The 25,331-nt window shown below is 41.2% G+C and overlaps 1 protein-coding gene across 1 annotated transcript; it reads left to right on the top strand.

The window, feature by feature from the left end:
• The first annotated feature begins 9,832 nt into the window (after positions 1 to 9,832).
• On the top strand, positions 9,833 to 24,383 carry igsf8 (immunoglobulin superfamily, member 8). The gene is made up of 8 exons (XM_040008597.1): positions 9,833 to 9,985; positions 10,178 to 10,337; positions 13,312 to 13,692; positions 15,318 to 15,779; positions 18,625 to 18,803; positions 18,976 to 19,228; positions 20,143 to 20,589; positions 21,696 to 24,383. The coding sequence occupies exons 2-8, from the start codon at positions 10,283 to 10,285 to the stop codon at positions 21,821 to 21,823; spliced, it is 1,905 nt and encodes a 634-aa protein (XP_039864531.1). The 5' UTR covers positions 9,833 to 9,985; positions 10,178 to 10,282; the 3' UTR covers positions 21,824 to 24,383.
• The last annotated feature ends 948 nt before the right edge of the window (positions 24,384 to 25,331 follow it).

Genomic DNA, 25,331 nt, shown 5'->3' with positions numbered 1-25,331 from the left:
TACAAGTGCACACAAACACACACATAAAGTATGAAGACCTAATGACACCCAGAAACAGGCAAAGAAAGCTCAATTAGTGTATACAAGTACAAAAATAAAACAACTCTTGGCACACAAAAAATACACAATGAGAAAAAAACAAGTCTAATAAAATCTGACAAGACATTTACAACTCAAGATCCACTTAGCAGCTTTACCAACGTGTTGCACCGTTGCTGCATCTCAAATTGCTGCTTCCATGACATAGACTGTATATAAAAGATGGTCATAACTTCCAGATTTAAAACGCAACCATGTTTGAGAATGAGATTTAAAAATGGGACTGTACTAACCAATGGAAGACATCGTAGTGTCTAAATTTTTAACAGTTTGTGTGCCATACTTAAAATTTGATTGCATCAAGTGTGTGAGCACTGACTGCCGCCTACATGAAGAGTCCATTAAGTAACTGGGTGTGTACTCTTATTGGTCAAAAACTTACATGTGAACCGTACCGTACACTTCTCAACTTCGGGCCATTTAGCATATCAGCTATGAAAGAGTCAAAAGGAACCACTGTTCTTTCAGGATGCCAGCTAGCTGCAGTTGTATTTCAGACACTGATGCCACATTTGTTGTTGAGTTTTTAGGGTAATAACACTTGCTAATACTTCTTCCTTTTATGTGTGGCCATAGCCTTCAAAGACGTTAACTTTCAGCAGCTAGCATCACACACCCAAATGTTGGTAATGTCAGTTTTGCTATGTGCACATCAGCAGATGAACCCTTGTCAGACAGGTTTGTCAAGGTCAAGAATTGATTTTCATGTAATATAAAAGAAAATTCTAAAGATGATGTCATTATTGCGTCGTTTACATTTTAATAGAATAGTTCCGGTAAAAACTGAGAAAACTTCAAACGTAGAGATTTGAGTATCAGCTGAACCATCAGGAAAAAGCAGTAAGTCTTCTTCTAAAAGTTAAGAATGAATTTTCATGCTAAAAAATGCAACATTTTTGCTTTGTTTGTTTACTGATGCCGTTCGGCATTGATGAAAACTTGCATATAACTCAAGGACGCACACACACAGACACACGAACATTTCTGTGGATAAGTCACAGTGACTTGTGAGCATAAATCCACAGAAATGTTGTCCCGAGCGATGCAAATGAATGCACGGTCACAAGCGACTGTTTGTTTTCTTTTCATGCCTCTTCCCTCGCTATGATGAATGTATCCAGTCAAATATTTTAGTATTATGCACACAATTTTATTCTGAACAGAAACCATTTCTCTGTGGCTCTTTGTAGAGCTGTGTTCCAACATTTGCTTCCTTCATGGCTCTTTTCTTCTCCCCTGGGTTGTCATTCCTCCTCTGTTCATCCTGTTCTATACCGTCTACTGTTTCCTGTCTCTTTTCCTGTCCTCTTTCCCTCCCTCCGTTCTCTCTCGCCATCCCTACCACCCCCTCTGTCTCCCTCTCACAGTCTCTCTGGCCTCTCTGTCTCCCTCTCCCTCTCAGTTGGACTCATGTGGGACTGATTGAGCTTGAGGATCCAGCCCTCATCAAAGGCGGAGTGTGGTTGAATGCGAGCAAGCCACTGAGGCTCCAATCTCGCACTGGTTAATGAGCCCCCCCTTCTCCCTCTTTCTTCCTCCTCCTCCTCCTCCTCTTCCTCACTCCCCAGCCACTGCACCCCTCCAGTCTCCCCCCGTTCCTTCTCTTTTTCCTCCGCCTAGCCACTTCACATATCACTTTTCTCAGTCATCTACTTTGCTGCTTGCTCTTATTGCTCCTTCAGCCCATTTGTTGCTCTTACGGCTTCCTCTCTATTCTGTCATTCATCTGTATTTCAGCGTTTCAGCATCCTCGTCTCCCTCTCTGCCTCGTTCCCCAGTCCCTCCACTCTCCGTCAGCCACAGTCCCTCTTCAGGCGCAGCTCCAAACCGAGGCTGGCGTCTGTCTCTCTGTGTCCGACTCCCCTCCTCCTCCTTTTCCCCTTCCTCCTTTTCTAACTACCACTTCTACCATCACTGCACCAATGATACATACGCTGCCTCGCTCTCTTGCTGCGGACCCAGTCTTTAATCACTGCAAGCACTCGAGCACATCCCAGCCACACTGTTGCAAGTGCACATATGCTACGTGCATGCAAATGCAAAAGCTAAACACAGGTGGGCAACTTGCAAGCTGCCACATGCAAACACATGCAGACATTGGCATAGTTTTACTTAAGGATATATGAATAATTTATCATTTCCTCTGTTTAAAAGTAGAGAAGCAAGAAAAGTACCACAATAATTTGCATCAATGTAGTAACATTTGATCTGATTCCAGATGGTAACTGGAATCAGTGGTTGATGATTAAAATTCAGCAGCTTCAGCTCTAAACAATAAACTTTAAAGAAAACAGCAGCCAGCTCCTAAAAAATGTCTTTTAACTGAATAATATTCAGAATCAACATAAAAAGGGAGATAAATTCATTCAGTTTAACAGAAAGAATTCATGGTTGACCTTTTTGTCCAAAATTGTATACAGTATCCGATTGGATGTAGTATTTTTTTTATTTTTTTTTACAAATTATTGAAAGATAAAATATTTTGTGGTGAAAAATATTCTATGTCTGCAGAATAAAGAAGCTTTGCACCCACTGCAAGAGGCTGAAGTTCAACAATGATTATTAAGGTAAGATTAACACGCTCTGCAAATAATAGTTTAGATTGGGACTATTCGTTTATTCTATTCAAACCTTTGTGTGTTAATTTCATGCATATATTTATCGGGTAAGAAACCTAATCTTTCTTGCAGGGATCTGAATTTTTCTCAGAGTTATCGTTTTCTGCCTGTGTAGTACTGCGCATAAGCAGATTAAGGCATTAAAGATGACCGGCGCTTTTCTTTTCATTTTAAAATTTCTCATTTTAATTCAAAATCCAAGCTGGCAGTTAGAAATAACCACAGAACTTGTTGTTTTACTATAGTATTTATACTTTTGTGTTAATCTCAAAGTTACATATTTTTCTGATGTAAGTGACCTTGAACAACACAAAGAAGAACAAACAGTTTACCCGCTCTTGTTTAGGATTTTTATAACTTGTTGAGCTTTAGACCAGGATCCCTATAATTATGCTCAGATTTAGTGGCTTCAGTTTGTTTATTAGATATGAAAAATGAAAGTTTTTTTTTGTTAGATAATGATGTTGCGGATAAAGTACATTACTGTTTGTGGTCTAATTTAAAACATGAGGTAATGTTGTTACAATGCCGACATTACAGACAAGCAGGATAAGGCTCTTCACAGCTTTGCCTCTCAGACATTTAAATCTTGGGATGATGTTAAAATACCAAAGTGAACTGGTTAAGTTTTGCCGAGAAATCTCAATTTGCAAACTATCTTGGCCGTCAAAGATGTGTTTACCATATTGTGCGTCTGAAATAATGAGTCACAATCAAACTCAATCACACTGTAATGTGTCATTTTCGCGCTTGGGCGCATTCAGATGATTGTTGTAGAGAAATACCTTTGACTCACAGCTCTTTTGGTTGATTTTGTATAACAAAGCCACACGATCCAGTCTGGTATTTCTTTCTTTAGACAGTGAACTTTGGCAGACGCGTTTCTAATGTGCAAAAGCACATTAGAAACGCCGAGACCTTGAGTTTGCAATTTTACCAGCTCATCAAATTAATTAAGTAAAGCTGAAGAATCCAGTGGTGTTGGTTTTTATCTCTGAAAATGAGAATGCAGAGAGGGAAAACATCGCAGATGTTCTGTAATGTGAAAGAGTTTCATTACAGCAGAGAGCGACAGTCTCAGAGTTGTTACATGTGTAACCTCAGGGTTATAAAACAGTTTTGGGTGTTTTCTAATGATAGCGGTAAGGTGAGAATTGGGCAGAATTCAGAAGCAACATTTTTTTTAATATTTATTTGGTTTTGGCTTCTTTTGTCATAACCTAAACACAACTTACTTATACACAATGCAAAAACCACACACGTACTAAAACAGCCATCTGCAGTTGTTTAGCCTTTGCTAGCTGCCATCTTTGTTTCATAGAAAACTACTAGTCACTGCTCATGTATCATCACCTTCGCACTCAGCCTCACACCATTTTTGGCCCATCTCCTGTCTTTGTTGTGTGTGGTTGTCTGGATGAGGCAGAGGGGGGAAGACCAGCAGTCAGACCACAGCACATGTTTTCAATTCCCCCCTTGCAGACCTCCCCTCTCCTCTTTTGGCCTACTCTTGGCCTTCCATCTCTCCTCTCCTCTCCACCCGTGCGTCTTGCTTTCTGTCCAGGTCCATCTAATTGCCCATTAGACTTTTTGTTTGTCTATCTGCAGGCCTGCCTGTCTGTGGCGTGGCATCCAGCTAAAACTATCCTCCAGTCCATGCCAATTACACCATGGGAGACCACTTCTAACATTTTATACTACATCGCTGCCAACTAGGTCTTCTTTCTACACTCACACACACACACACACACAGAGAATACATCGTGCAATTTTTCATTAAATGTTTCAGGAATAAATGAAGCTCTGGTGGTCAATGAACACTGAAGCTCCTCCTCAAATCCTTTTTGGGTTTAGATGTTAAATACGTAGCTGAACATAAAACTGTAAAAACACAGCTCATGAGGGTAGAACCTGACATCTGGTTTTTCCCTCATGGAGTCTTTCATATATGCCATAAACAGTATATGTTCTCAAAGGGTTTTTTTTTTTCTTTTTACATCTCTTTTAAGAGACATTTGAAAAACTGTCACGTCGTCTGTTTCCAAGAAAAACTGACTCTCAGCTTCACACTTTTCCAGTCCAAGACAGTGACCCAAAGAAGTCAAATGATGCGGTCAAATGCTTAACTAAACACTGTTGTTGCATTCTGTAATAAAGAGAGGAAACCTAGGAAACCAAAGGCCCTCTGAGGGAAAGTTATTAATATCCTGTCAGTGGTAAATTAACTGTACTTGTACGTGTTTTTGCCCCCTTTCTTTGTTTGGTCTAGCAGTGGTCCTTCCAACACCGCTGCTTACTGACTGTGTGTCCTCAGTATAGTGTAGCCTGAAACAGCATGGTGATAAAACTGCTGACAAGGATGAAGACGTTTTGGAGCATATACAGTATATATATATATATTTATATATATATACTTCATGTGCACATCTGCTTAGCTTATGGAAGAATGACCTATACAGTAGGTGGATGTGTTTGTGTATCTGTATGTGAGAGAAATAAACTAAGGAAGCGATTAAACCGAGTCAAACTCAGAAACTATATGGTTGACTTGAGGAATGGTTAAAGGATGTAAATGTGGAAAAAAAAACACAAACATTGAGTAACAGAAACTTTCACTGTCTAGCTCATTTCTAGCAGGGTCAACAAAAGACAACTAACTATCTATGGACACGGCACGAAGCAATGCCACACACAGCGAAAGGATTCTCTCTACAGTCACGGTGAGGTCTGTGCGATGACAGGGGTGTAGTGACTGTAGCACAAAGTAATTAGAGACAGTCTCCACTAGGTCACAGTTTAGTCTATAGTGGCCTTAAAAGAGACAGAGTGGGAGTGAGTGCACAAAGACAAAGGTGAGAAGAAGGAGGAGTATGGCAAGCAGAAAGAAGATGTAATAACTCCGAAGCAAACTTACGCTCTGTTGTGGAAAAAGAATTTATGCTTTAATAAAGCTCCAATTTATGTCAGTGTATTTAACAATAATGGTAGATACAGTTGTTTCAAGTGTGAAAACTATGATGAGCCTACAAGGATACCGTTGCATTAGTTCATCGTGGTTTTTAGAGCCACCAGTTCGCTCACGTGAACCTAATTTCCAAGAGCGACTAATGGCTAACCCCCAAAAAACTGTGTACACACTTCCCGTTCGCTATCAAAAACTAACAGGGGAGAGACTTTTCACTCAGAGATGTTAAAATAAGTAAAATTGTGTGACTATTGTGCTTCTATCTGTCAGGTGACAGACATCTCAAAATGAAAGTTATATAGGTACTGATGCATCTAATGTTTTTTGTCTGGTTCTGCTGCCGAACGTTCAAAGTTTTACTTAAACATGCCAAAAAGAAAATAAATGCACTGTTTATAATACAAATGAATAGAACTGGATTATTAATGTTGCTCTACTTTGTAAGTAACATTTTTTTCATCTCACAGATGTCTGAAGTGAGGAAATTTTTTATTATTCAGTTCAGTTCAATTTTATTTATACAGCACCAAATCACAACAGTCACCTCAAGGCACTTTACACTGTAAGATAAAGACCCTCCAATAATAGCGAGAAAATTATGATTATGATTTCAACAAATTGGTAAGTACAATATATATATATATTTTTTACGTTTTTAAAATATCAGCATGTAAAGTTATTAGTAACTGTCAAACAAGACAGTACAAGCACCTGAAAGCAAACAGCACAGAATGAATGTATGTAGTCGCTATCCACCACCGTCCAGCAGCATAAAGCTGATTCTTGGCGTGTGATAAACATTAGCAGTCAGTTTGGTTATGAAAATGAATTTTAACAATGATAGAAATCAAACTTTAATTGCAGAGACTTCAGGATTTTAGGATTCGCCTGTCAAAAATAATACACTCACATACGTTCAGCAAACACAGTGCACATCAGTGCAGCTCTAAGAGGTTGATTTTGTTGGAAGTGACTCACACTACATCACCCTCTAACTGTCCAGATTGGTTAAAACTGCAGTACATTGGAAGGCATAAGACTGAGGAAGTTTACTCTGCATGAGTGCCATCCCTCAGAGCTGGTGTAGGCTCCTGCTGAAGTCTGCACATCCTGCTTGCCGCCTTGTTAACCTAGAATACCCTAATGCTTTCCCCTCTCTTGCTGCTGAGCCACACCGTAAAGTCATCCATGTTTCCATATAGTGAGGAAAGGAAGTAACGAGTGATCTCATGCCACAAATGCTCTTCTGCGGATAGATTATCTGATTGGCTTTGTCTGCTAATGAACCTTCCACAAATAACTGTTTGGGACATTATCCTGTCCCCGTTCAGCTGCAACTTTTTTAGTTTTCTGCTCTTGGCTGTAGCATTTCTCAAGAGTCCACTTCAACTGTGGACAAACAGTAACTGTAGTAATAGTAATAATAACTCATTACACTCATTTATTGTCGTTCCTTTGAGGGAAATAGAAGGAAGAGGCCGAGAATGTGGGAAAGTAGGACCGCTGCTTTTGCAGGCCACAGAAATGTTTTCTGGGTTTAATGGCTGTTTTACATCACTGTCAGCTTGTAAAATGTTTTCTGGCCAAAGCCTCATTTATGGAAGATTCAAGTTTTGGAGCAAACAAGAATTGTCAGATATCAGGTACAAGAATTATTATTACACATTAAACAGTATTAACTGTCTAATAGTAACACTGAAAAATAGCCTGTCTGTCAATGTGTTAATTAATAATATGTATATTTAAAAATAAAACATTTCTTTTACCTCTTATTTGCCGTGTGATCCATACACACGATCTGGATGTTTGAAGGCCTATATGTTAACTCAGTGTCACCATCTTGTGGTTGCATAAAACTGCTCAACATCATAAATGTGAGCAACTTTGCAGTGTCACAATGAATATCATGGATTTGCACATGCACTATAGAATCCTTATTTGCACACAAAATGCACAAACACAATCCTGTGCAAGTAGCTGAGGGTGAAGGTTAACTGTCAGGTTCTGGTAGGCAGGAAAAGTAGCAGAGAAATCATAAAATATGAAATCGTAAAATAAAATTTACACCTACTCTTGAAAAAAATGGGAGTTATTTTGACAGATGAATTAGTGTCCCCTCTTTGTAAATCCAGCCAGTTTAAAAGGACCTTTCTTTTGTTGTGGGATACAACATTTTTACTGAGACTTCTACAATTTTCAGTTCAGTTTTTTCAAAGACTTTGATGGATGCATTCGCCCAACTACAAATTTCTTTCCTTTGATTTTCAACTGGATTAAGATCAGGGCTCATGGCGGGCCATTTCATTCTTGGATGCTTGTAGATGTATGATTAGGGTCTTTATCCACTCGGAGGAGTCATGACCTGTAACTAAGACTTTCATTCATCTGTCCAAGGAAAAAGCATTTTGCCTCGAGTTTATGAAAACTCCATCTGTCTTTGTGTCCAATCCGTGGTCATTTTTTGTGTTGCTTCTATGCCCAGTTAGTTTGGTCATGGTCTGAACTTCTTAAACTTCCTAATGACATAAGCCATGATGGCAAATGGTACAAAAACCTTTCCAAGCATCATCGGCTTGGAAAGGGTCTTGTACCATTTGCCTAAGATAATTCTTTTCTTTCTTCTTCTCTCCTCAGACATCTCTCTTCATTTGCTTCTCTGTTTGATGTGATGCACTCATCGATATTAAAGAGCACAAAGAGTTCCCTTCCATTTAAATCTGGTGAATGCCTGAGAGTGACGCTACCCTGATACTGAAAACCAAAAACAAAGGTTAGCTTGAAATATTGTAATCTACCATTACACTACCATCAACGGTTCTAATGGGCATCAATAATGTTGTTCAAGCCATTTTAGGATCCTTTTTTTTTATTAAATCTTTCACAGAATGTTTTATTCTGCTGCAAAACAAATGTATTTGCTACAAGCATTGATGGCATTCTTAAAATAACACCCTATGCTGGTGTCACATGCAGGTATCATATGTCTACAGCTATTGACATAGGGAAGAGTGGTCTAGCAATCTATACTGTAGGAATCATGTAGTGAACTGCTTTAAATGCATTCTGTGTAGGTGGTTATACATTTATTTAAATAACAAGCTTATAGAGCACTGCACACACCATGTTTAGCCTCCTGAAAAAGAAATGTACCAGCAATCCTTCCAATAAAGATGACTGATTGTTTTTTAATATTTCCCATGTGCATTAGTGCACATTTTCAGATATAAAACAAGTCCAAATGATGCATAAAAATGTGCATGAAAAAATAAAAGGCTGCTGTACGCTACACGCCTTTTCATAAAGTTAATAAAATTCTCTAGCACTTATGATTATTCTGTAATATTTATGCATGGCAACCTTAAAAATAAATGCAAAAACTGGAACAGTGCAGTATGATGGGCATGCTTTAATAAAATATGGATTAGGTCTAACATAGTTACCATGCAGAAACAGATGAAAATAGCTCTTCTTTGTATTGATAGTGCTAAAAATGCAGTGTTGATAATGAACTGAATGAACAGTGCACACACATTTTGGAACAAACGTGTTAATATGGAGACAGTGAACAATATGTCCAATAGAAAATTATAAATACTGCTCAACCGCTCCACTAATTAACAACTAAACCTTTAAGATGCACTGGGTAATAACCTAGGCTTATCTTATCCAGCTTTAATTACCCTGTTGGAAATAACAACTAAATAAAGAAGACAGGAGTCTGACTGTTTTCTGTGTTTGCAGCTTTCATTCTGAATGTTTTGTTTCACAAAACAAAAAACATTCAGAACAAAATCTTTCTGTTTTGTCATTTCAGTAAAAACATAAAGACGTTTTCTTGTTTTCTACAGTCATTGGTTTACACCTATTTTTTCTTGTGACTTCCTGTTTATAACGAACACTTTCTTTTATTCTTAATAGCCGCACTTCTCTAGTCTGTAAGGCATTATTGACCCACCTGAACTTTCCAGCAGTCGGACTGTTAGTGTTTTCATCTGGCGCCACCTTGTGGTAGTGCCTCGTCTCACCGCCTTTTCTGCACCCTTTGTTATCATTGGTTCAAAATGTCACCGTCACCTTCTTGACCAATGACACCAGCTCGCCTCTGTTCCATGCATGCTCCTCCCCCTTTGTTACAAACGCAGACGCTCACACACACCAGCCTCCCCCCTCCCCACCCGTGATGCCAGCCACTCCGCGCCTGGGCTGGTCTGCATGTTTTTTGAGGCGGTATAATCTGAAAGCGGCCGACATATTATGGAGCAGACGGCTTGTTGATGGAGATGTGGCGGTGCACGAAGAAAAGGTAATCACGTTTTGCATATTTATATATGCACTAATATCCTTCGGGCTTGTTCTTAGGTGACGGCGGTGACTCTCCCCTGTGCATGTGTCTGCGTGTGTGTGTGTGTGTGTGTGTGTGTGTAATCAGTGTGTCGCTACATTGTTATGCATTCCCATTTGTTTTTCCTTCCTCTCGCAAATACTGCGATCACAGCTGGTCTCGGCGGCGGTGATGAATTATGATCGGCGTTAAACGAGCAGAGGAACACGGAGAGGGAATTCTGACTCTACGTAATCCATCTGGACATCAGGGGGGGAGATGAGGACCATGATGGCTTCGATGAAAGCGGCGTTTTTCTTGTTTCTGCACTGGGGTGAGTTCATCCGTACCTCTCTGACCATCTGTCACATGGTGGTACATTTGCGTGATTGCACGGTGACCGAATACACTGTTTATTTGCATATTCTTTACAGCAGGTGGCTTAATTTTCATGATTTGGTTCACCATGTTCTTGTTAGTTTGCCTTATCTTTGAAACATTCCTAAGCGCTGGAAATCCTTTTTTTCCTCATACCTGAAGTTCAAATGCAGAAAAAAACATACCAGGAAAGTCTACTATCAGACAGAACTCTTAGGGTGTGCGGGTGTGGCTTCCAGGAAGTCCTTAGGAAAGGTTGAGTTGAGTAGGAGACGGAAATAATGGCTATATAATAATATTTTACGGTATATACTCCATAGTAATGCTCAGTAGTTGCTGGAGATTTGTGTAACTGCGAGTTTCTATGGTTTCTGTCCTTCCTGTGGACATACTACTGTTCCTTGTGAAATTTAAGATGCACTATTTTAACACGGAAGCGTTGTAGTTGAGGTGTTTCTTGCAGAGATATTGTTTTATAAAAGTATCAGACAAATTTGTGATACTTAAAGTAATGACTCATTGGATGTGCATTGGGGAAATAAACTGCAAATGCTTTTAGATTTATACGTCAGTTGTACAGTTTGACCACAGAGGGAGAACAGCATATGGATGACACAGTTTTTATCTCCATCACATTAGTCATAAGTCCAGTTATCACATTTAAAAACTGGACGGGCAGGCTGCCTCTGGGAGAGATCCGTATTAGTCACAGGTTTGTGTTTTAACATGCGTTTCTATGTGGGGGTCTTGATTAGAAACTCAGGGGCCCCGTTGTTGCGCAGACAGTAATCCAGACAGTACTGAGCATCATGACAAGCTGCGGTGTCCCCCCAGTCCTATCAGCCCGAGCCCATTGTTAATTAGGGCTTGATCCGCTTAATCCTCTAGTCTCTCTAGTCTCCCATGTCATTATCTGTGGGCGTGTTGTACTGGAGTGTAGCTCTGTGAGAAGGCACGGCTTGTTTTTGGACACTCGCGAGCGCACACAGACCAAAAGTGCCCTGAACGCACTTGTCTCGTATTTCTAGTTGTTCAGGTAGTCATCATTCAGTTTCAGTGAGTCAAGAGGCTGTGTTAGCTGTCGGGGAGCTTTTGTTCAGTGTCACTGTGTGGGTGTGTTTTTGGTTGCATCACATTTGGATTTTCTGATGATGCTGATTCTCTTTGGCTTTTAGGCACCAAATGAAAAATGAACTTGTTTACTGAATATTAAAGGTGCTTATCACCTCTGTTTTTGTATTTCTTTTCTTGGTTTAAAATGTTCTGAACCTGAATTATTGTTCCTCAAAAAAAAAAAAAGTTATGTTATCTTTCCGGTGGCTGTCTGCAACAATCACTGTCTCAGCGAGCTACTAATGAAATTTTAATGAATTGATTATCTGTCTAACAAGTTGTCAACAACTGGCAAATGTCACTCCAAAACCAGTGAGTTATGTTTCATATAGGGGCTAAAATGTTCTGCAATGTGGAGCTCCGTGCTGCTTTGGAGGCCCGTGCATGGATCCTGCTACTGTTTGAAACCTGCATTTGTGTAATTAACTCACATGACATTTGTGTAGATAGTGTGAGACTTACCAGCTGGTGTCTCATTCTAAAAGCAAGCAAAACTTTGTCTAATGAAACATTTATTTGCAACCTACGTTTGTCATCAACTAACTGTATTTTGTGTGAAAGTTCGTGTTAAAATCAGCAGCGTTATCTCATCTCAAAATTAGACTCTGTGTCAGTAATTAATATTTTGGAAAGTACCAAAAATAAGAGATAAAGGTCATCGTGTGACAAGTTTCAGGGCATGTGTCTTAAAAAAAAAGAGTTTGTGTTTAACCCCGTTTCATTGTGGTTCTGGGAATTTATGGGAAGCCAGACCCAGAGACTCAGAAATACAGTGATACTGCAACCCTGAAGCTGGCAGCTGTCACTCCTCGGGCACTCAAGGATGACGTGGAAGGAGCTTTACTCATTTTTAGGTTTACTTTAGCCTTGAGTAAGGTGTCCTCCCTCAATTTCACTGTGACTTCTAGTTTCCAATTCCAGCTTTAGCTTATTCCTTCGCCATTTGCTAAATGCCTTTGACTTACGCTCAAAAAATTTGCTTGCGCACCTTGACAACAGCACTGTTTTGCAAATACAGTACTTACAGTTGATCCCTATAATAGGCAGAAGTTAGTCCCAATTGCAGAACTACTAAGCATGAAAGCTAATTACCCAGTTTTTATTTGAAGAAGATAAAGGTCAGTTCTGCAGATCAGAGTCTGGTGTTGCGGCGTTAGCACACACAGTAAGAAGGTCTTGGGTTTGATTCCAGCATCTGGCCTTCTGTGTGGAGTTGGCACGTTCTCTCCGACTTCCTCTTAAAGTCCAAAGACATGGAATGCAGTGGGGTTAGTGGGGTTGGGTAAATCGGCCATAGGTGTGACAGACTAGCAACCTGTCCAGGGTGTTATAGTCATCACATATGATCATATTTCTGTCACTGTATTTGGAAATGAAATGCTCAAATATGTGTTTGTTGTTAGTTGATTGATAGAAAGTAGAGTTGCAGCTGTTTTATGCATCATGACCTGTTTCTTTGACCTTGCATGTTTCATTTCAGATTTTTCTAATATCCACTCCATTGTTTTTGATTTTTCTAGTTAGTTTTATACTAATACTATGGCCTAACAATATTAAGGAGCTCACTGAGATTATTTTATTTGTTGAGCATGTTTTTCTGTTTTGAGGAAGCTCACCCAGAGCGCCAGCACGAGTGTTTCTTCTCTGCAGCTGTTTAAAGTATTGATTCCCTGTTAGCCAGCCATCAGCTCAGGATATCGATCACCGAGTCCATGTACCAAACACGCCACGACGGTTTGACACCGTTTCTGTTTCCGGTCTTTCACACTCACCAGATGTGCCATTTTTCCCCATCCTGCTGTGTTTTTCTTTTCCAGTGCTCCAGCATGCTCTGTGCCGTCATGTTGCTGTCCCTGCTGGACCCCTCTACCGTGTCGCTGGCTTCCCTCTCTCCCTGCCCTGTGCTGTGTCAGGATATGAAGGCTCACGTACACAAGACTTTGAGTGGTTTCTGTTTAGGGATGATGCCGCCGGAAGGCAGATGGGAGTCGTGTCCACCAGGGACAAGGGTTTCCCTTACGCCCCGTTCCAGGCACGTGTGACGAGTGGGGAGGTAAGAGTGGAGCGGGATTCAGGGGACAAGGTCCGGCTGATCATCCAAAGGCTCCGGCCTGATGACCAAGGGAAATATGAGTGCTATACTCCCAGCACAGACAGCTCCTATCAAGGGAACTACAGTGCCACAGTAGCTGTCAAAGGTAAGACATGAGCTGACTCAAAGTTCTTACAGGTATATAAAAAGCTGGCGTTATTATACCCGATATACTCCTGTCACTGTCAACAAATGTCTGTCCCAAAGCTCATTGTTTCCTATCAGAGATGTCACACACACTGCATTTGTTAGGCTTATACTTGCCCAAGTTGTTGGTGTAGCCACAAAAGTTTACAGTGGCAATAATTTTGGGCAACACTGGAGGTTTTTGGCCCACAGGAAGAAGATGAGTCATGCATTGTAGATCAGTTCATTCTTTCCTTTCCGCCTTTCCATGCAATTTTATTATGTTCGTATAAAGAATATGAACATATCCAGGTCTGGTCTGGTTCCCGAAACCAGGAAGTCATGAAGTCTATAGAAAGTGAAACCTTTGTGATGCAGCACATGGAAAGAATCCAAGCAGGGAATCATTAACAACTGAACTTTCCAATATTTCCAGTGTTTGTCGCAACTTCACAGTCTGCAAATATCTCTCGAAACTACGCTTGGAAAAATGTCTTTTACTGAGGGAAAACCCCACTCAGCACATCCATATGTCTGTGGATGCGACCAAGACGGTGGAATTTGATGCTGACAACCTTCATGTCATGGCTGTGTGGACTGTGATTGAATTACAGCTTTTTGTAAATGTAGTGGAGTTTTGACCAAACCACAATCGTTCAAAGGACAGACACAGTCTGATGTCTTTGAGTTAAAAAGTCATCAAAAACAAAACATAAATAGATAAATGAAACATGAAAACGTTGCGCATGAATAAAATGGCTTAACCCTTAACGGGACAGCGTCTCATCATTTTAGGGAAAAACTGTTTTAAAAAGTCGGGGCTTGATACTGAACTGGACACAACTGGAAATGTCAGCAATTGCAGATTTAAACCTTATTTAATAAAGTTTCATTAGATAGATTAAAAATGTGGGTATATATTGTTCAGAGAAAGTGTTCTTAGTGTGTAGAAAACACGTTTCTGTCTGCTGTTCTCTAAAGAAAGACTAGTTTTGGTGTTGAACTCATATCAGCGAGTAGAACCGTTGAATTTATGCCAGTCATAGTTTAGCTGTGATGTCTTCAGAAGTGGAGAACAAACTGTATGAGAAGCTTGCATCGGCTGCTCGGTGCTACTCCAGCAGAGAGGATGTCGTGTTTAGTGATTAAGTGCAACTTTAGGAATCCTAAGTAATTCTTTCTTCTCACCATCTGGAGTTTGTCTTTTTCTTTTCTGTTTCTATTTCTCCCTGAATTCTTTGCACTTATACCATGATTTATCTACCAAAGTAATTTGGGTTATTTTACTCCAGTTATTTTTTTTATGAGTCATCTTCCTCGTGTTCTACTGAGTTTGCCTCGTGTTAGTTTTGCAGCAGACTGTCTTAGCAATAGCTCACTAATCCTCTCTTCCTTTGGCAAACCAAGTGCCCAAAGCCAAGGTGGAGGTAAAAGGCCTGGAGTCACTCTTAGCAGATCCATTTCATGATTCACTTTATTGCTCTAAACATAGATGCATCTAAACACTACACAGGCATTAGAAATTGAATTTGACATATTTTCTCCTCCCATATGTCTCCTGGAGTGCTCTGTGTAATATGATTGTCTGTCTCTGTACACCCACAGTGATCCCCGACACGCTCCAGATCAGCTATTCCCGCTCACTCACCGGCCAACCTGTGTCAGAGGGGGCTTCGTTAACCCTGACGTGCTCGGCCAGCATCCAATCAGAGCAGCTCACCCATCTGTCCATCACATTTGGGAAGCGTGGTGGTGCAGAGGGATCGCCCAGTGGGGCCGGAGAAGAGGTCAGCACCGTCAGAGAGATTATCTCCATTGACAAGCTTCTCGGGGTCGTTCCCGGACGTTTCTACAAGAAACGCTACGATGACGGGGAGATCACCCTGGAGAAAAGAAACGGCGAGGGCGGGCAGGGTGTGTACGTGATGAAGATGACAGCGGTGCAGCCAGATGACAGCGGCTCGTATTTCTGCGAGGCCTCACAGTGGATTCTGGACCCCAATCGATCGTGGCAGAAGATCGCACAGAGGACGCTGGATATTGGCAACTTGACCGTTCAGCAACTAGGTCAGTGTAACGCAGAAACTGCCCCAGTAGCTGTGCTGCCGTTTGACAAAGCTGTGATAGCCTGTGGCAAGTCCCAAGGTCGCAACAAACATATTGAGCTGCAGCTCGTTGTTGAAACAACATAAGCTGTAAAGCTGGTAATAAAACCGCACAGCAGGTTGTTTATTTAATCATAAATTATACTGCAGAACAAACTGGAGAATAAAAGCAAAGCAGGAGGAATAAGACAAAGTCGTGTTTCTGCTGGTAAGTTTGAGCCTCTTGATTGTGTTTTTGTTGTTGCCATGGAAGTGGTGTCAGTCAGCCTGGGCTTGCAGGGCCTTTGGGTAAACTGGACCCTGTCCAGCTCCCAGGCTCTGGGTGTTTGTCTTAGTTATTCACTGGATGTCTAGTTTGCTGGGTGATTAGTTTGCTGACTAGCTGGATAAGCAGCTGATTAAATAGCAGGATGCACATTTGTATGCAGTTTGTTGCACTGTTTGCAACAATCTCACAGTTTAGCTTTTTCCTGGGACAATGGATTCCAATAATTACGGCTGTAACTGAAGACTTTTGAGTAATCCATTATCCCATTACTTTCTGGCCAGTGAAGAATATCTTCGAATCAGTATTTTAATAGCTTTTATTGTCATATTGCAAGATCGAGAAGCTAAGCAATTCTTACATTTGGCCATTTCTTTTTTTTTTTAGTTTTTGCATTTTTCAGCCTAACTCTCATTCATCTTGTTGATTTTTCAGGTGGATTTAAAAGGTTAATAGAAGGCTGTCTGGGCAGATGAATAACTGCCTGTCGCTTTGCTGTTTGGCTCATTTTAAATTCTGAGGCGCTTTTGTAGATTAAGAGGATTAAGTAATCTCTTGTTCTCACATTGGCTTTTCTGGGCTGGATTCCTTGAAAAAGAGCACAGGTGTGTCTGTCAGTCCTCCCTCGAGCACATCTCTAATGCGCTGCAATGATGCATGTTTTGTAAGTTTTCTAATAGAAAAATATGGAGAATATTTTTTGCTCCTTTTAAAAAAAAAATGGGTCACATTGTGTTTCTTCAGGAAAAATAATTGGTTGAGTTAAAGCTCATCAGAGCTCATCAATGCATGCATTGTTTATTTGTTACACTGGCACTCGCTGACGAGCGCCATTTGGTTTTGCGTGTTCTGGCCTCTATTGTCTAACTAATACAATAGGCTGACGCATCTCCTTTTGTTGACATGGATGTCTATTATTGAGAAGCATCGTTAGTGTAGAGAAGTTTTGTGGTTAGAAGAGGCTTTGCACACACAAGCGGCTTATACTCACATGTTTTGTACTGCGCCATTTCAGTTAAAGGCTCTTAATTGTTTCAGTTGTTGAGTGCAGTAGATTATTTCAAATGTTACAATAAATACTGTGTGACAGTGGCTTATGTACGTGCACATAAATACCCACTTTTCTTTCATGCATATGTACACGATACAGTGTTGGACAGTATTTAAGAACGGACCAAAAAGTGCGGCAGCAGGCGATTTATGGGTTCGTGAGCTGGCCCCACCCACACCAACCCAGCACACACTCGCAAAAATCTCGCAATTTTGATTGCGAGATATAAAATGACGTCTTGCAAACACATGCTAGATCCTCATCTTATGACCAGTGATAGGATTGGAGAAAAGCTTGCACAATGGGGCTCTGGGATCACTAGTTAACCAAGAAATCCTTCAAACACGAGAAAGGGAACTTTCATAGTGGTGTTTTGTTCTCCAGTACTTAAAATCAACCAGTGTTTTCACAATGCTACATTTACCACCGTTGTTTGAACTGAGCAGACCAGCTGCTGGACTTTTCAGTCGATGAGAGGTGTGGACTGCAGCCAGGCCATTTCCCACCCATACTGTTGTAATAGCTGGAGGAGGTCAGTATTGAAGGCCCTCCCATCTGGATGGGAGAACACGTTGCTGTAAAAGCTGTGTATACCCTTCAGCATTGATGGGTCCATAATGCACTTCCATACCATCAGAGATGGATAGTTTTAACCTGCATGTGTGGATGGCACAGTGAGCTGTGTTCACAGACAGCGATTCATGGAAGTGTTTCTGGGGACAGAATCGTGCCTGTTTTTAATCTGGTGCTGCCCGAGAGCCCAAAGACCACAGACATCCAATATTTGATGATTTTCATCCTCTTGCTTTGCACACAGAGATTTCTGGATTCTTTTAATCTTATGATGACATTATGTAGTGCATCTTCTGCAGATCTGTGACCCTCTGACCATCTTTACTTCTGAGAAACTCTGCCTCTAAGATGCTCTTTTTACACCCAGTCATGTTACTGACTTGTTGCCAATCAGCTTAATTAGTTAACAAAATGTTTCTCCAGCTGCTTCTTCTTCTTAGTTGCACTTACTTTTCCAGCTTTTCTTGAGACATGTTGCTGCCATTAAATTCAAAATCAAAAACTGTTTTTTTCATGGCAACATTTGATCAAACAAACAAATCTCCTAAAAAAAACAGCAGCAGATGAACTCAGCCTGCGCCTACACTCATCCAACCCTTACACTCTATTACCTGCACAGGTGGAAATATTGTTAAAGTGGTTACTGTTAGTATTGTAATATTTTATTTTTTAAGTACTGTTGTAGTCACGTTAGGTTTAAGTCTTTTTTTGCTTGTTTTATTTCGACACACTTGATAGGTGATATCGATTTTATCCCGGCCATTAAATATGTGCGGTACAAAAGAAGCTACACTAGCCTTTCAGCAGAGGTGATACCTGCAGTACATTTTTCCTGCTGTAGTCCAGATTAAATGCTGTTTGCAGCCATCCACCAAGAAGATTTACTGGTACTTAAACTCTGTCTCGTCCTCTCTCCAGCCGAGTCGCTGCGTGTAACATCCTCGCCCACAGGGGAGGTTACTCTGCAGATCGGTTCCCCTCTCATCCTGACCTGTGAGATTTTGGGGCTGCCGCCTGAAGTCAACTCAGGCCTGCTGGTTCAGTGGATGAAAAGGGGATCCACAAGCAGCGATTCAGTCGGGGCCGGAGGAGTCGAGGTAATCTTGTTATTCTGTTAACGTTTTCAGACCAAACGTTCTTAGACCAAAGTTTGAGTCAAAATGTAAATGAAGTACGTATGTGTTCCTCTCAACCATCGACAGGTAAATGTGAAATATTTTCAGGTGTTTCTAGTCTAACCCCTCCTGGCGCATCTTGATATCTGTTAAGGTGGAGGTGGCCCAGATGACCCCGAATGGCATTGTGAGCTGGGGGGATGACCTCAGCAGAGCTAGTGGCGGGTCTATGGAGAAAGCAGCAGAGGGAAAGTACTCTCTGAAGCTCTTCTCAGCTCAGCCTGCCGACTCAGGGGTGTATCGGTGCGTGGTGAGTGTGTACGCCGGAAGAAGAAACCCCGGACAGTCTGTGCCCGCAACACTCACCCAGCGGTCGGAGGGAGTCACCGTCAACCTGAAGACGAAAGGTGAGACTCTGCAGTCACACATGGGCTGAGATTACTGGAATGCTCCAGTTTAAGCCATAGTCACACATGAACTGTGGACGGTGCTGGGAAGGCTATGAGGTAATCTGCTTCAGATGTTTGCTCAGGACTGGAAACCCTTGCTGTGGTTCATGCGTGGGAGCTGCCTCGGTGTAGCGCGCAGGAGGCCAGACATATGCCGTACCTCTCGCTGGCTATGAACTCACTGCACAATTACTCGCTCAAAAGGCTGATTAATGTCCGGTCGATCACATCCAATATTTGCAACCACGCTAGCAGCAGGGTTTCCACGTTGCTCCACACATTCAGGATGAATGCTGCATGTCATTTCCTGTAGTCTCACTGACTTTTCAAATTTGGTCACTTTTGAAATTTCTAATCCTTGTTTGTCACCACGGACTGACATGGAGTTTGGTACAAGCATTCACGTCCCTGGGTGAAGGCTTTTAGTCTCGTTCGTTCTGTTGTTTATCATATTGACTTTTCAGGAACTGCTGTATTGTTTTAAACGGAGAAATGATTTAAATTTGCAGATTTATTGAGTGTCTTGGTGGCCTGGAGCTCTGGGATGTGGGCCATTTGGCTGCACTCTGCTGTTGAAATCTGCAACCGTATACTAAAATCTCTTTCCCAGCTTCACTGATATCTCTCTAAGTTTCTAATGTATTTTTAAAATTTGTAAAATATTCGTAGTTCTCTGCTGTGTTATAGATTTCATTCTATATGCAGCACTTTTACTGAAATTCTTTTAATAAGCCAGTTTGGTTTTCTTCAGCTGTGTGTGATTTTCTTTTTATTTAACAGCATGTTGGCTAAACTTCCGTCTGCTCCTACAATCATTCTTTAACTTTGCTTAGTTTGTCTTCTATAAAATGTTTTTCCTCTGTCTTCCACAGATGTCCTGGTTACAGCCGTGGCTCAGCTCCCTCGTGGCCCTTTACTGAAAAGAGGCAGCACGGTCACGCTAATCTGCAACACCACCGTGACCACCACAGGTCCCGCCCAGGTTCAGGTGCACTGGCTGCGCTGGGCAATCCCTGAACCAGTTATCAAGAAGGCACCTGACGCTGCGATGCTAAAACCTCCTGCTCCACCAGAACCCAAGCTGATAGCTTCCCTAATGTACAACGGTGTTTCAAATATCTACATCAACCATAGCGAGATTAGCATCGACCGCCTGTCAGTTAATAGCTACAGACTCAGGGTTCACATGGCAACGAAGGATGATCAGGGCATGTATGCCTGTCATGCTGAGGCGTGGGGACAGGACCCGCATGGAGGCTGGTACAGAACAGGAGCCAAAGCAGAGTCAAATGCAGTCAATGTTTACTTATATGCCAGAGGTAAGTGTTAATCTAATAATCTAAGTTAATAGTAATTATAGTAATCTGTATTATGGGTTTTATTACTACATATTTTGTAAAAAAAATTGTAGTTTTACCTTTCTGATGTGTAAGCTCTAACTCTTACAGGCAAACGTGCATGTAGCCTGATTGCCAATGTAAGGGTAATTGAAGCCCCATAAGGAATAGCTAACCTGTGTATGTTGAACTTGCTTCGTTGTGCAGGCCAAAGTGAGCACGGTGGGAGCTGAGCAGCTCCTGATTGAGCTAAAATCAAGGAAAGGGTCAAATAGGAAACCTTTGGTCCCAAGCTGGAGGTTGGCCAGAGGATGGCTTTTTGTCTGGATTGATTTCACCCTTGATACTTTCCCTGATCTCCGTAGCAAACTCAGAGCTTGCTTCTCTGTATTCACATCTTAAACTGTACACACACCTAAGATCTGAATCCTTGACAGCAACAATTAATTTCAGCTAATGGTTGAACCACCTACCCTTGTTTAAGGGAAAAATATGTGGTGTATGTAGAATAAAGCAAGCGTGGGTTTAAATAGAGGTCTTGCTGTGCTGGTAGAGGAATCCCAGTTGGAGGAGATTACACATTAATCTTTCTGCATGTTTATCCTCTGCTACTGCACATATGCAGGTGGCTGGATGGGGGGGAAAAATCTTCAATGTATCTTTGGTGCATGTATTGTTTGACAAATCAGGTGCCTTACTATGTATAATGATATAGAATATTAGTCAAAAGCACAAGCACGATATTTTTGGGTTAGTTGAGGACCTTTTTCTGTTTGCCAGAGTATTTTTAGGCCATTGTGACTTAATGCAGCTGTTAACTGAATCACCAGAGCAGCGTGGTTTCAGTGGCACAGTCCATTAACTTGGCATTTTAGAAATGATTTTCCTTTCTCTTTTATTCAAATGTCAATTATCTGATTAATCAAAGCAGGAGATTAATGTTCTTATATTATCCACGTCGGCTAAAACATCGACCCACCTTTTTGTTTTGATTTAAATAAAGCTCTTTTTTTTTCACAGCTCTCCAATATTCATCCACATCAGATTATATCACCGCACTGCTCTCTCTCATTTCCTGTTCTCCGCAGCTGCTGACCTCCTCCTCATCCCTTTGGTGGTTGGCGTCTCTTCAGCCTTGTTTGTCGGCATCGTCATCATCGCAGCGGTAACTTGCTGCTTCATGAAGCGCCTGGCGAGGCAGCGCGCTCGAAAGTAGGCGTCCGGCGCCGTCTGTAATCTGATTGTTCACAAAGTCTTGGAAGAAATGGCCCATAAAGTAACTTCAAGAAGAAAAAAAACGAAGTAGAAAATGACTTCCGTCACCTCGTTGGTTGTCTTTCTGTGTTCTGACCTACATGTTTAACGATCAATGCCAAAAAAAATTCAGTTTTATACTTTCTTGTATTTTTATATCTGAAACATATTTTCTTGATAGGCACAGTGCGCTAGGCTTCTGCCGCCACAGTTGCACTGCAGTCTCGAGCGTGTTATTTCTTTTGAGCCAACTTGCCCCCAACATATTGTTACAGCAGGATTGAACCACATGCTACTTAACTCATCAGATGCTTTCTGTGATGCTGCGTATTAAGGTCACTGTCTATCGACTCACGGTGCAAGTTCCCCACCAACAAAGACCGTTCTGTGTTTCCGGGATTTGGTTTTGATACTGTTCCAGTTATTCCTTCCTCAGAGTGCATGTTCTTCTTTTTACACAAAAGCTAACAATGTCTAAATGTACGTGCATGGTTAAGGCGCTGCTGCAGACAGTCATCGGATTGCTGGTGCGAGCAGTTTAGCCTCTGGAAAGTTAATACGAGCAGGGATGTTCCAGCAGCGCTCTGCGTGTAAACAAAGTCTTTGTCTGATACTTAATAAGGAAGCTGCTGGCTGGGGACTTTCTGACGCTGTCCAACTGAGTACTTCATACTTGAGTTTTCTCTTAGGCTGACAGATTTGTATAGATTTGACAAAGAGAAGACAGAAGATATACCCACAATGCACTGGGCTGAAATGTGTAAATACTCTGTGGAGTTTAGCTGTTTTATTTTAAATCTTAATGCGTTAAGATTGTGCCGTTGCACCATTTTTATTTGGCAAGCACCTGTGTTTTAAGATTCTGTGCAGCAGACTACTCTGCTTTTTTAAAGCACTTGGAGAAAAAGCAGGGCTGGAATGTTTTTACTTGATTTTCTTCCAGCTGAAGTTATTTCGTTGCTGTTTTTCTTTCTTTTTGTGGGATTAATGGCTCCTAAGCTCCTGTTAAGCGACTGAGATAGAAAACTGTACTGTGACAAATAACCCCCGCGTTATGGCGGGTAACAGGAAAACTGTTGTGTTGCGTAACGTCTTTTAGGAGTCTCATCCCCGAGGTGAAAACTTTTTCCAAGCAGTGCAGTCATATGACGAGACGGTGTAGTAAAAACTCACTATAACCGTCATCATTGTTATCGTGTGGTTCAGGCCATACATGCCTGCTGCCAACTCTTATTATGACTATAGCTGTTGCTGCTAACCCACAAAGATTTACAGTGTCTGCGCACTTAAAACGGGTGAAATCGATCCTCCTCTTCCCGTTGAAAGTAACACTTAAAAAATAGTTTGGTCGTGCAAGCGGGCCTGTACTGCGCGATCATTTAAGGATAGATATATATTCAGCGAAAAGGAGAGGAAAGCAACATTAGTTATACTTGTGGCTCTCTCATTAAAATGACTAGTTGTTTGACATTTCTAAATTTGATTACCCTGAGCTTTGCTTTCTCACTTTATCTCGACGTTCTGTCTTTGTCGGAGTCTCTAGATCTCCCTGAAACCCTGATTATAAATGTTGGTCACAAACATCAGGGAATAAAATCACAGCTCTGCTTGCTTCCTGAGCCACTTTGTTCCAGATCAAGTGCTCAAAGCTGATTTGTTCCCCCACATACCCGCCCACCACACGGCTACACACACACACACGCGCACACACATGCACGTGCACATCCTAGCAGCACAGGGTAGCGTTTGCTGGCTGGTATTTCAAATGAGAGAAAGTGAGTATCTGCGTGTTCATCTCTAATCCCTGTTTATGGCTGCAGTGTCCTGCTGCCCTTCCCCCACCCTGTGTTTGACAGTCGCTCGACTCGCACTCGATTCATTTCAATCTGTGTTCCCTGAGAATTACCGCCAGCTGTAAGCGCTGATGCGCATCGCGTGCAGAGTATCAGAACTTCTGTATCAGTTGTGTTTTTGTCGGCAGTTGTATTAAACCCTTTGATGGAGGTGTTATGTTTTGTTTGGATTGTCTACTCTGCTTTAATACCACAGATCCTGAACGCGTCTTACTGCCTTTTAAATATACGAAGGCTGTTTTTCTTTTGCTCAATTTGTTACTTATGGTGCTTTGGCAGACCTGCCAGTTGGTACGACCAATAAACCACTCTGGGTCACCTTGTGCTTTATTTTCTGCTGCTTAACAAACATCTGTTTTCTGCAGACAGCTTGGAAATGGATGCAACTGGATCCATCCGAGTTATTGGACAACAGTCTGCAGAGAAGAAAATAATCACATTTCTCTGACAAAGTGAGCTAGTAGAGCATATTTTCCATCGACAGTATGAAAACCATTAGATTTCTTGTACTTGGTGCAGTTTTTGCATTGCCACGCAAGCAGAGGATTAGTGTAAGCCTTGTGCAGTGCAGACTGTTTTAAAGTTTGTTACAGGATTTGCACATTTTTAGTGATGAGTAATGAGTTTTCATAATTTGTATCTTGTGAGAAATTCATAATTTAATGACAGTGTAGTAACATGGGTCTAAGTTGAGCACTATAGGGAGAAAATAGACACTAAAACTGGAACTAAAAATAATATTTTTGAACACATAGCCTGTCAGGGGTTTAAAATATTGCGGGTAAGGTAAAAAAAAAAGTTACTTCTCGTGCTACAGTATGTTCTGGCATTTATCTGGAAGCTCTTTCAACATGCACTAATGGAATAAACACTGTTGCAAACCAAGCATCACACAATGAGCCTGCACTGCAGGGCCTGCTCGCGAAACACGAGCAAGAGTACTGAAAGGATCCAACATCAATATCCTGTATCCAGACACCACAGGACACCCCTGAGAGTCTGTCCGTCATCAGAGGGATCAGTTTGGGTAACAGGAGGGAGATCTGCACACACTGAGGGGAGGTGGTTTTTCACGCTGTGGCTGTTGGGTGTATAATAATGCTAGAGTATGTGTGAGGGGGATCAAACTTTGTGAAAACCTACAGAAAATGTAACATCCTCGCCGTTTCCCTCAGATTATTGAACATTTTAGCCTCTTTAAGCCCTTTTTTTTTTGTTTGTTTGTTTGTTTGTTTTAAAGGCTCACGGCTTTACTGTTGCTGTTCAAGTGAACACCGTGAAGCTTTTAGCAGATGAAAAAGTTGATATTTCTCCCGATCATAGAAGTCCTATTGTAAAACGAAGATTTACCAAATGAATTACCAGCTGTTCCATTTCTGCTTAATTTATATAAAAAGCTTTTGCAGTTTCCATGACCTTATGTGGCTAAATAACAAGAGATTTCACTTTTTTATCTTTATTTCTGCAAAGCGTTATTCCCTTTTGGATTCATATGCAGTGTGCAGAAGATAGAGACTCATTATTGGCAATGAGGTATGTATAGATATTTCCTGATAATGAAAGCTGGAGATAAAAAAAAAACAAAACAATATGCAGATTTTTTTTTAAATAAAGAAA

This window comes from Simochromis diagramma, unplaced genomic scaffold (genome assembly GCF_900408965.1).
Source record: "Simochromis diagramma unplaced genomic scaffold, fSimDia1.1 OVJJ01000320.1, whole genome shotgun sequence".
NCBI lineage: Eukaryota > Metazoa > Chordata > Actinopteri > Cichliformes > Cichlidae > Simochromis > Simochromis diagramma.
The sequence above is the reverse complement of the archived record's forward strand: the minus strand, read 5'-3'. Positions and strand labels throughout refer to the sequence as shown.

Excerpts from the sequence above, each read along its gene's own strand:
- igsf8 (XM_040008597.1), top strand. The coding sequence starts at position 10,283 with ATGAGGACCATGATGGCTTCGATGAAAGCGGCGTTTTTCTTGTTTCTG. Across the intron at positions 13,693-15,317 it reads TGCCACAGTAGCTGTCAAAG|TGATCCCCGACACGCTCCAG; the intron begins GTAAGACATGAG and ends GTACACCCACAG. Across the intron at positions 15,780-18,624 it reads CTTGACCGTTCAGCAACTAG|CCGAGTCGCTGCGTGTAACA; the intron begins GTCAGTGTAACG and ends TCCTCTCTCCAG.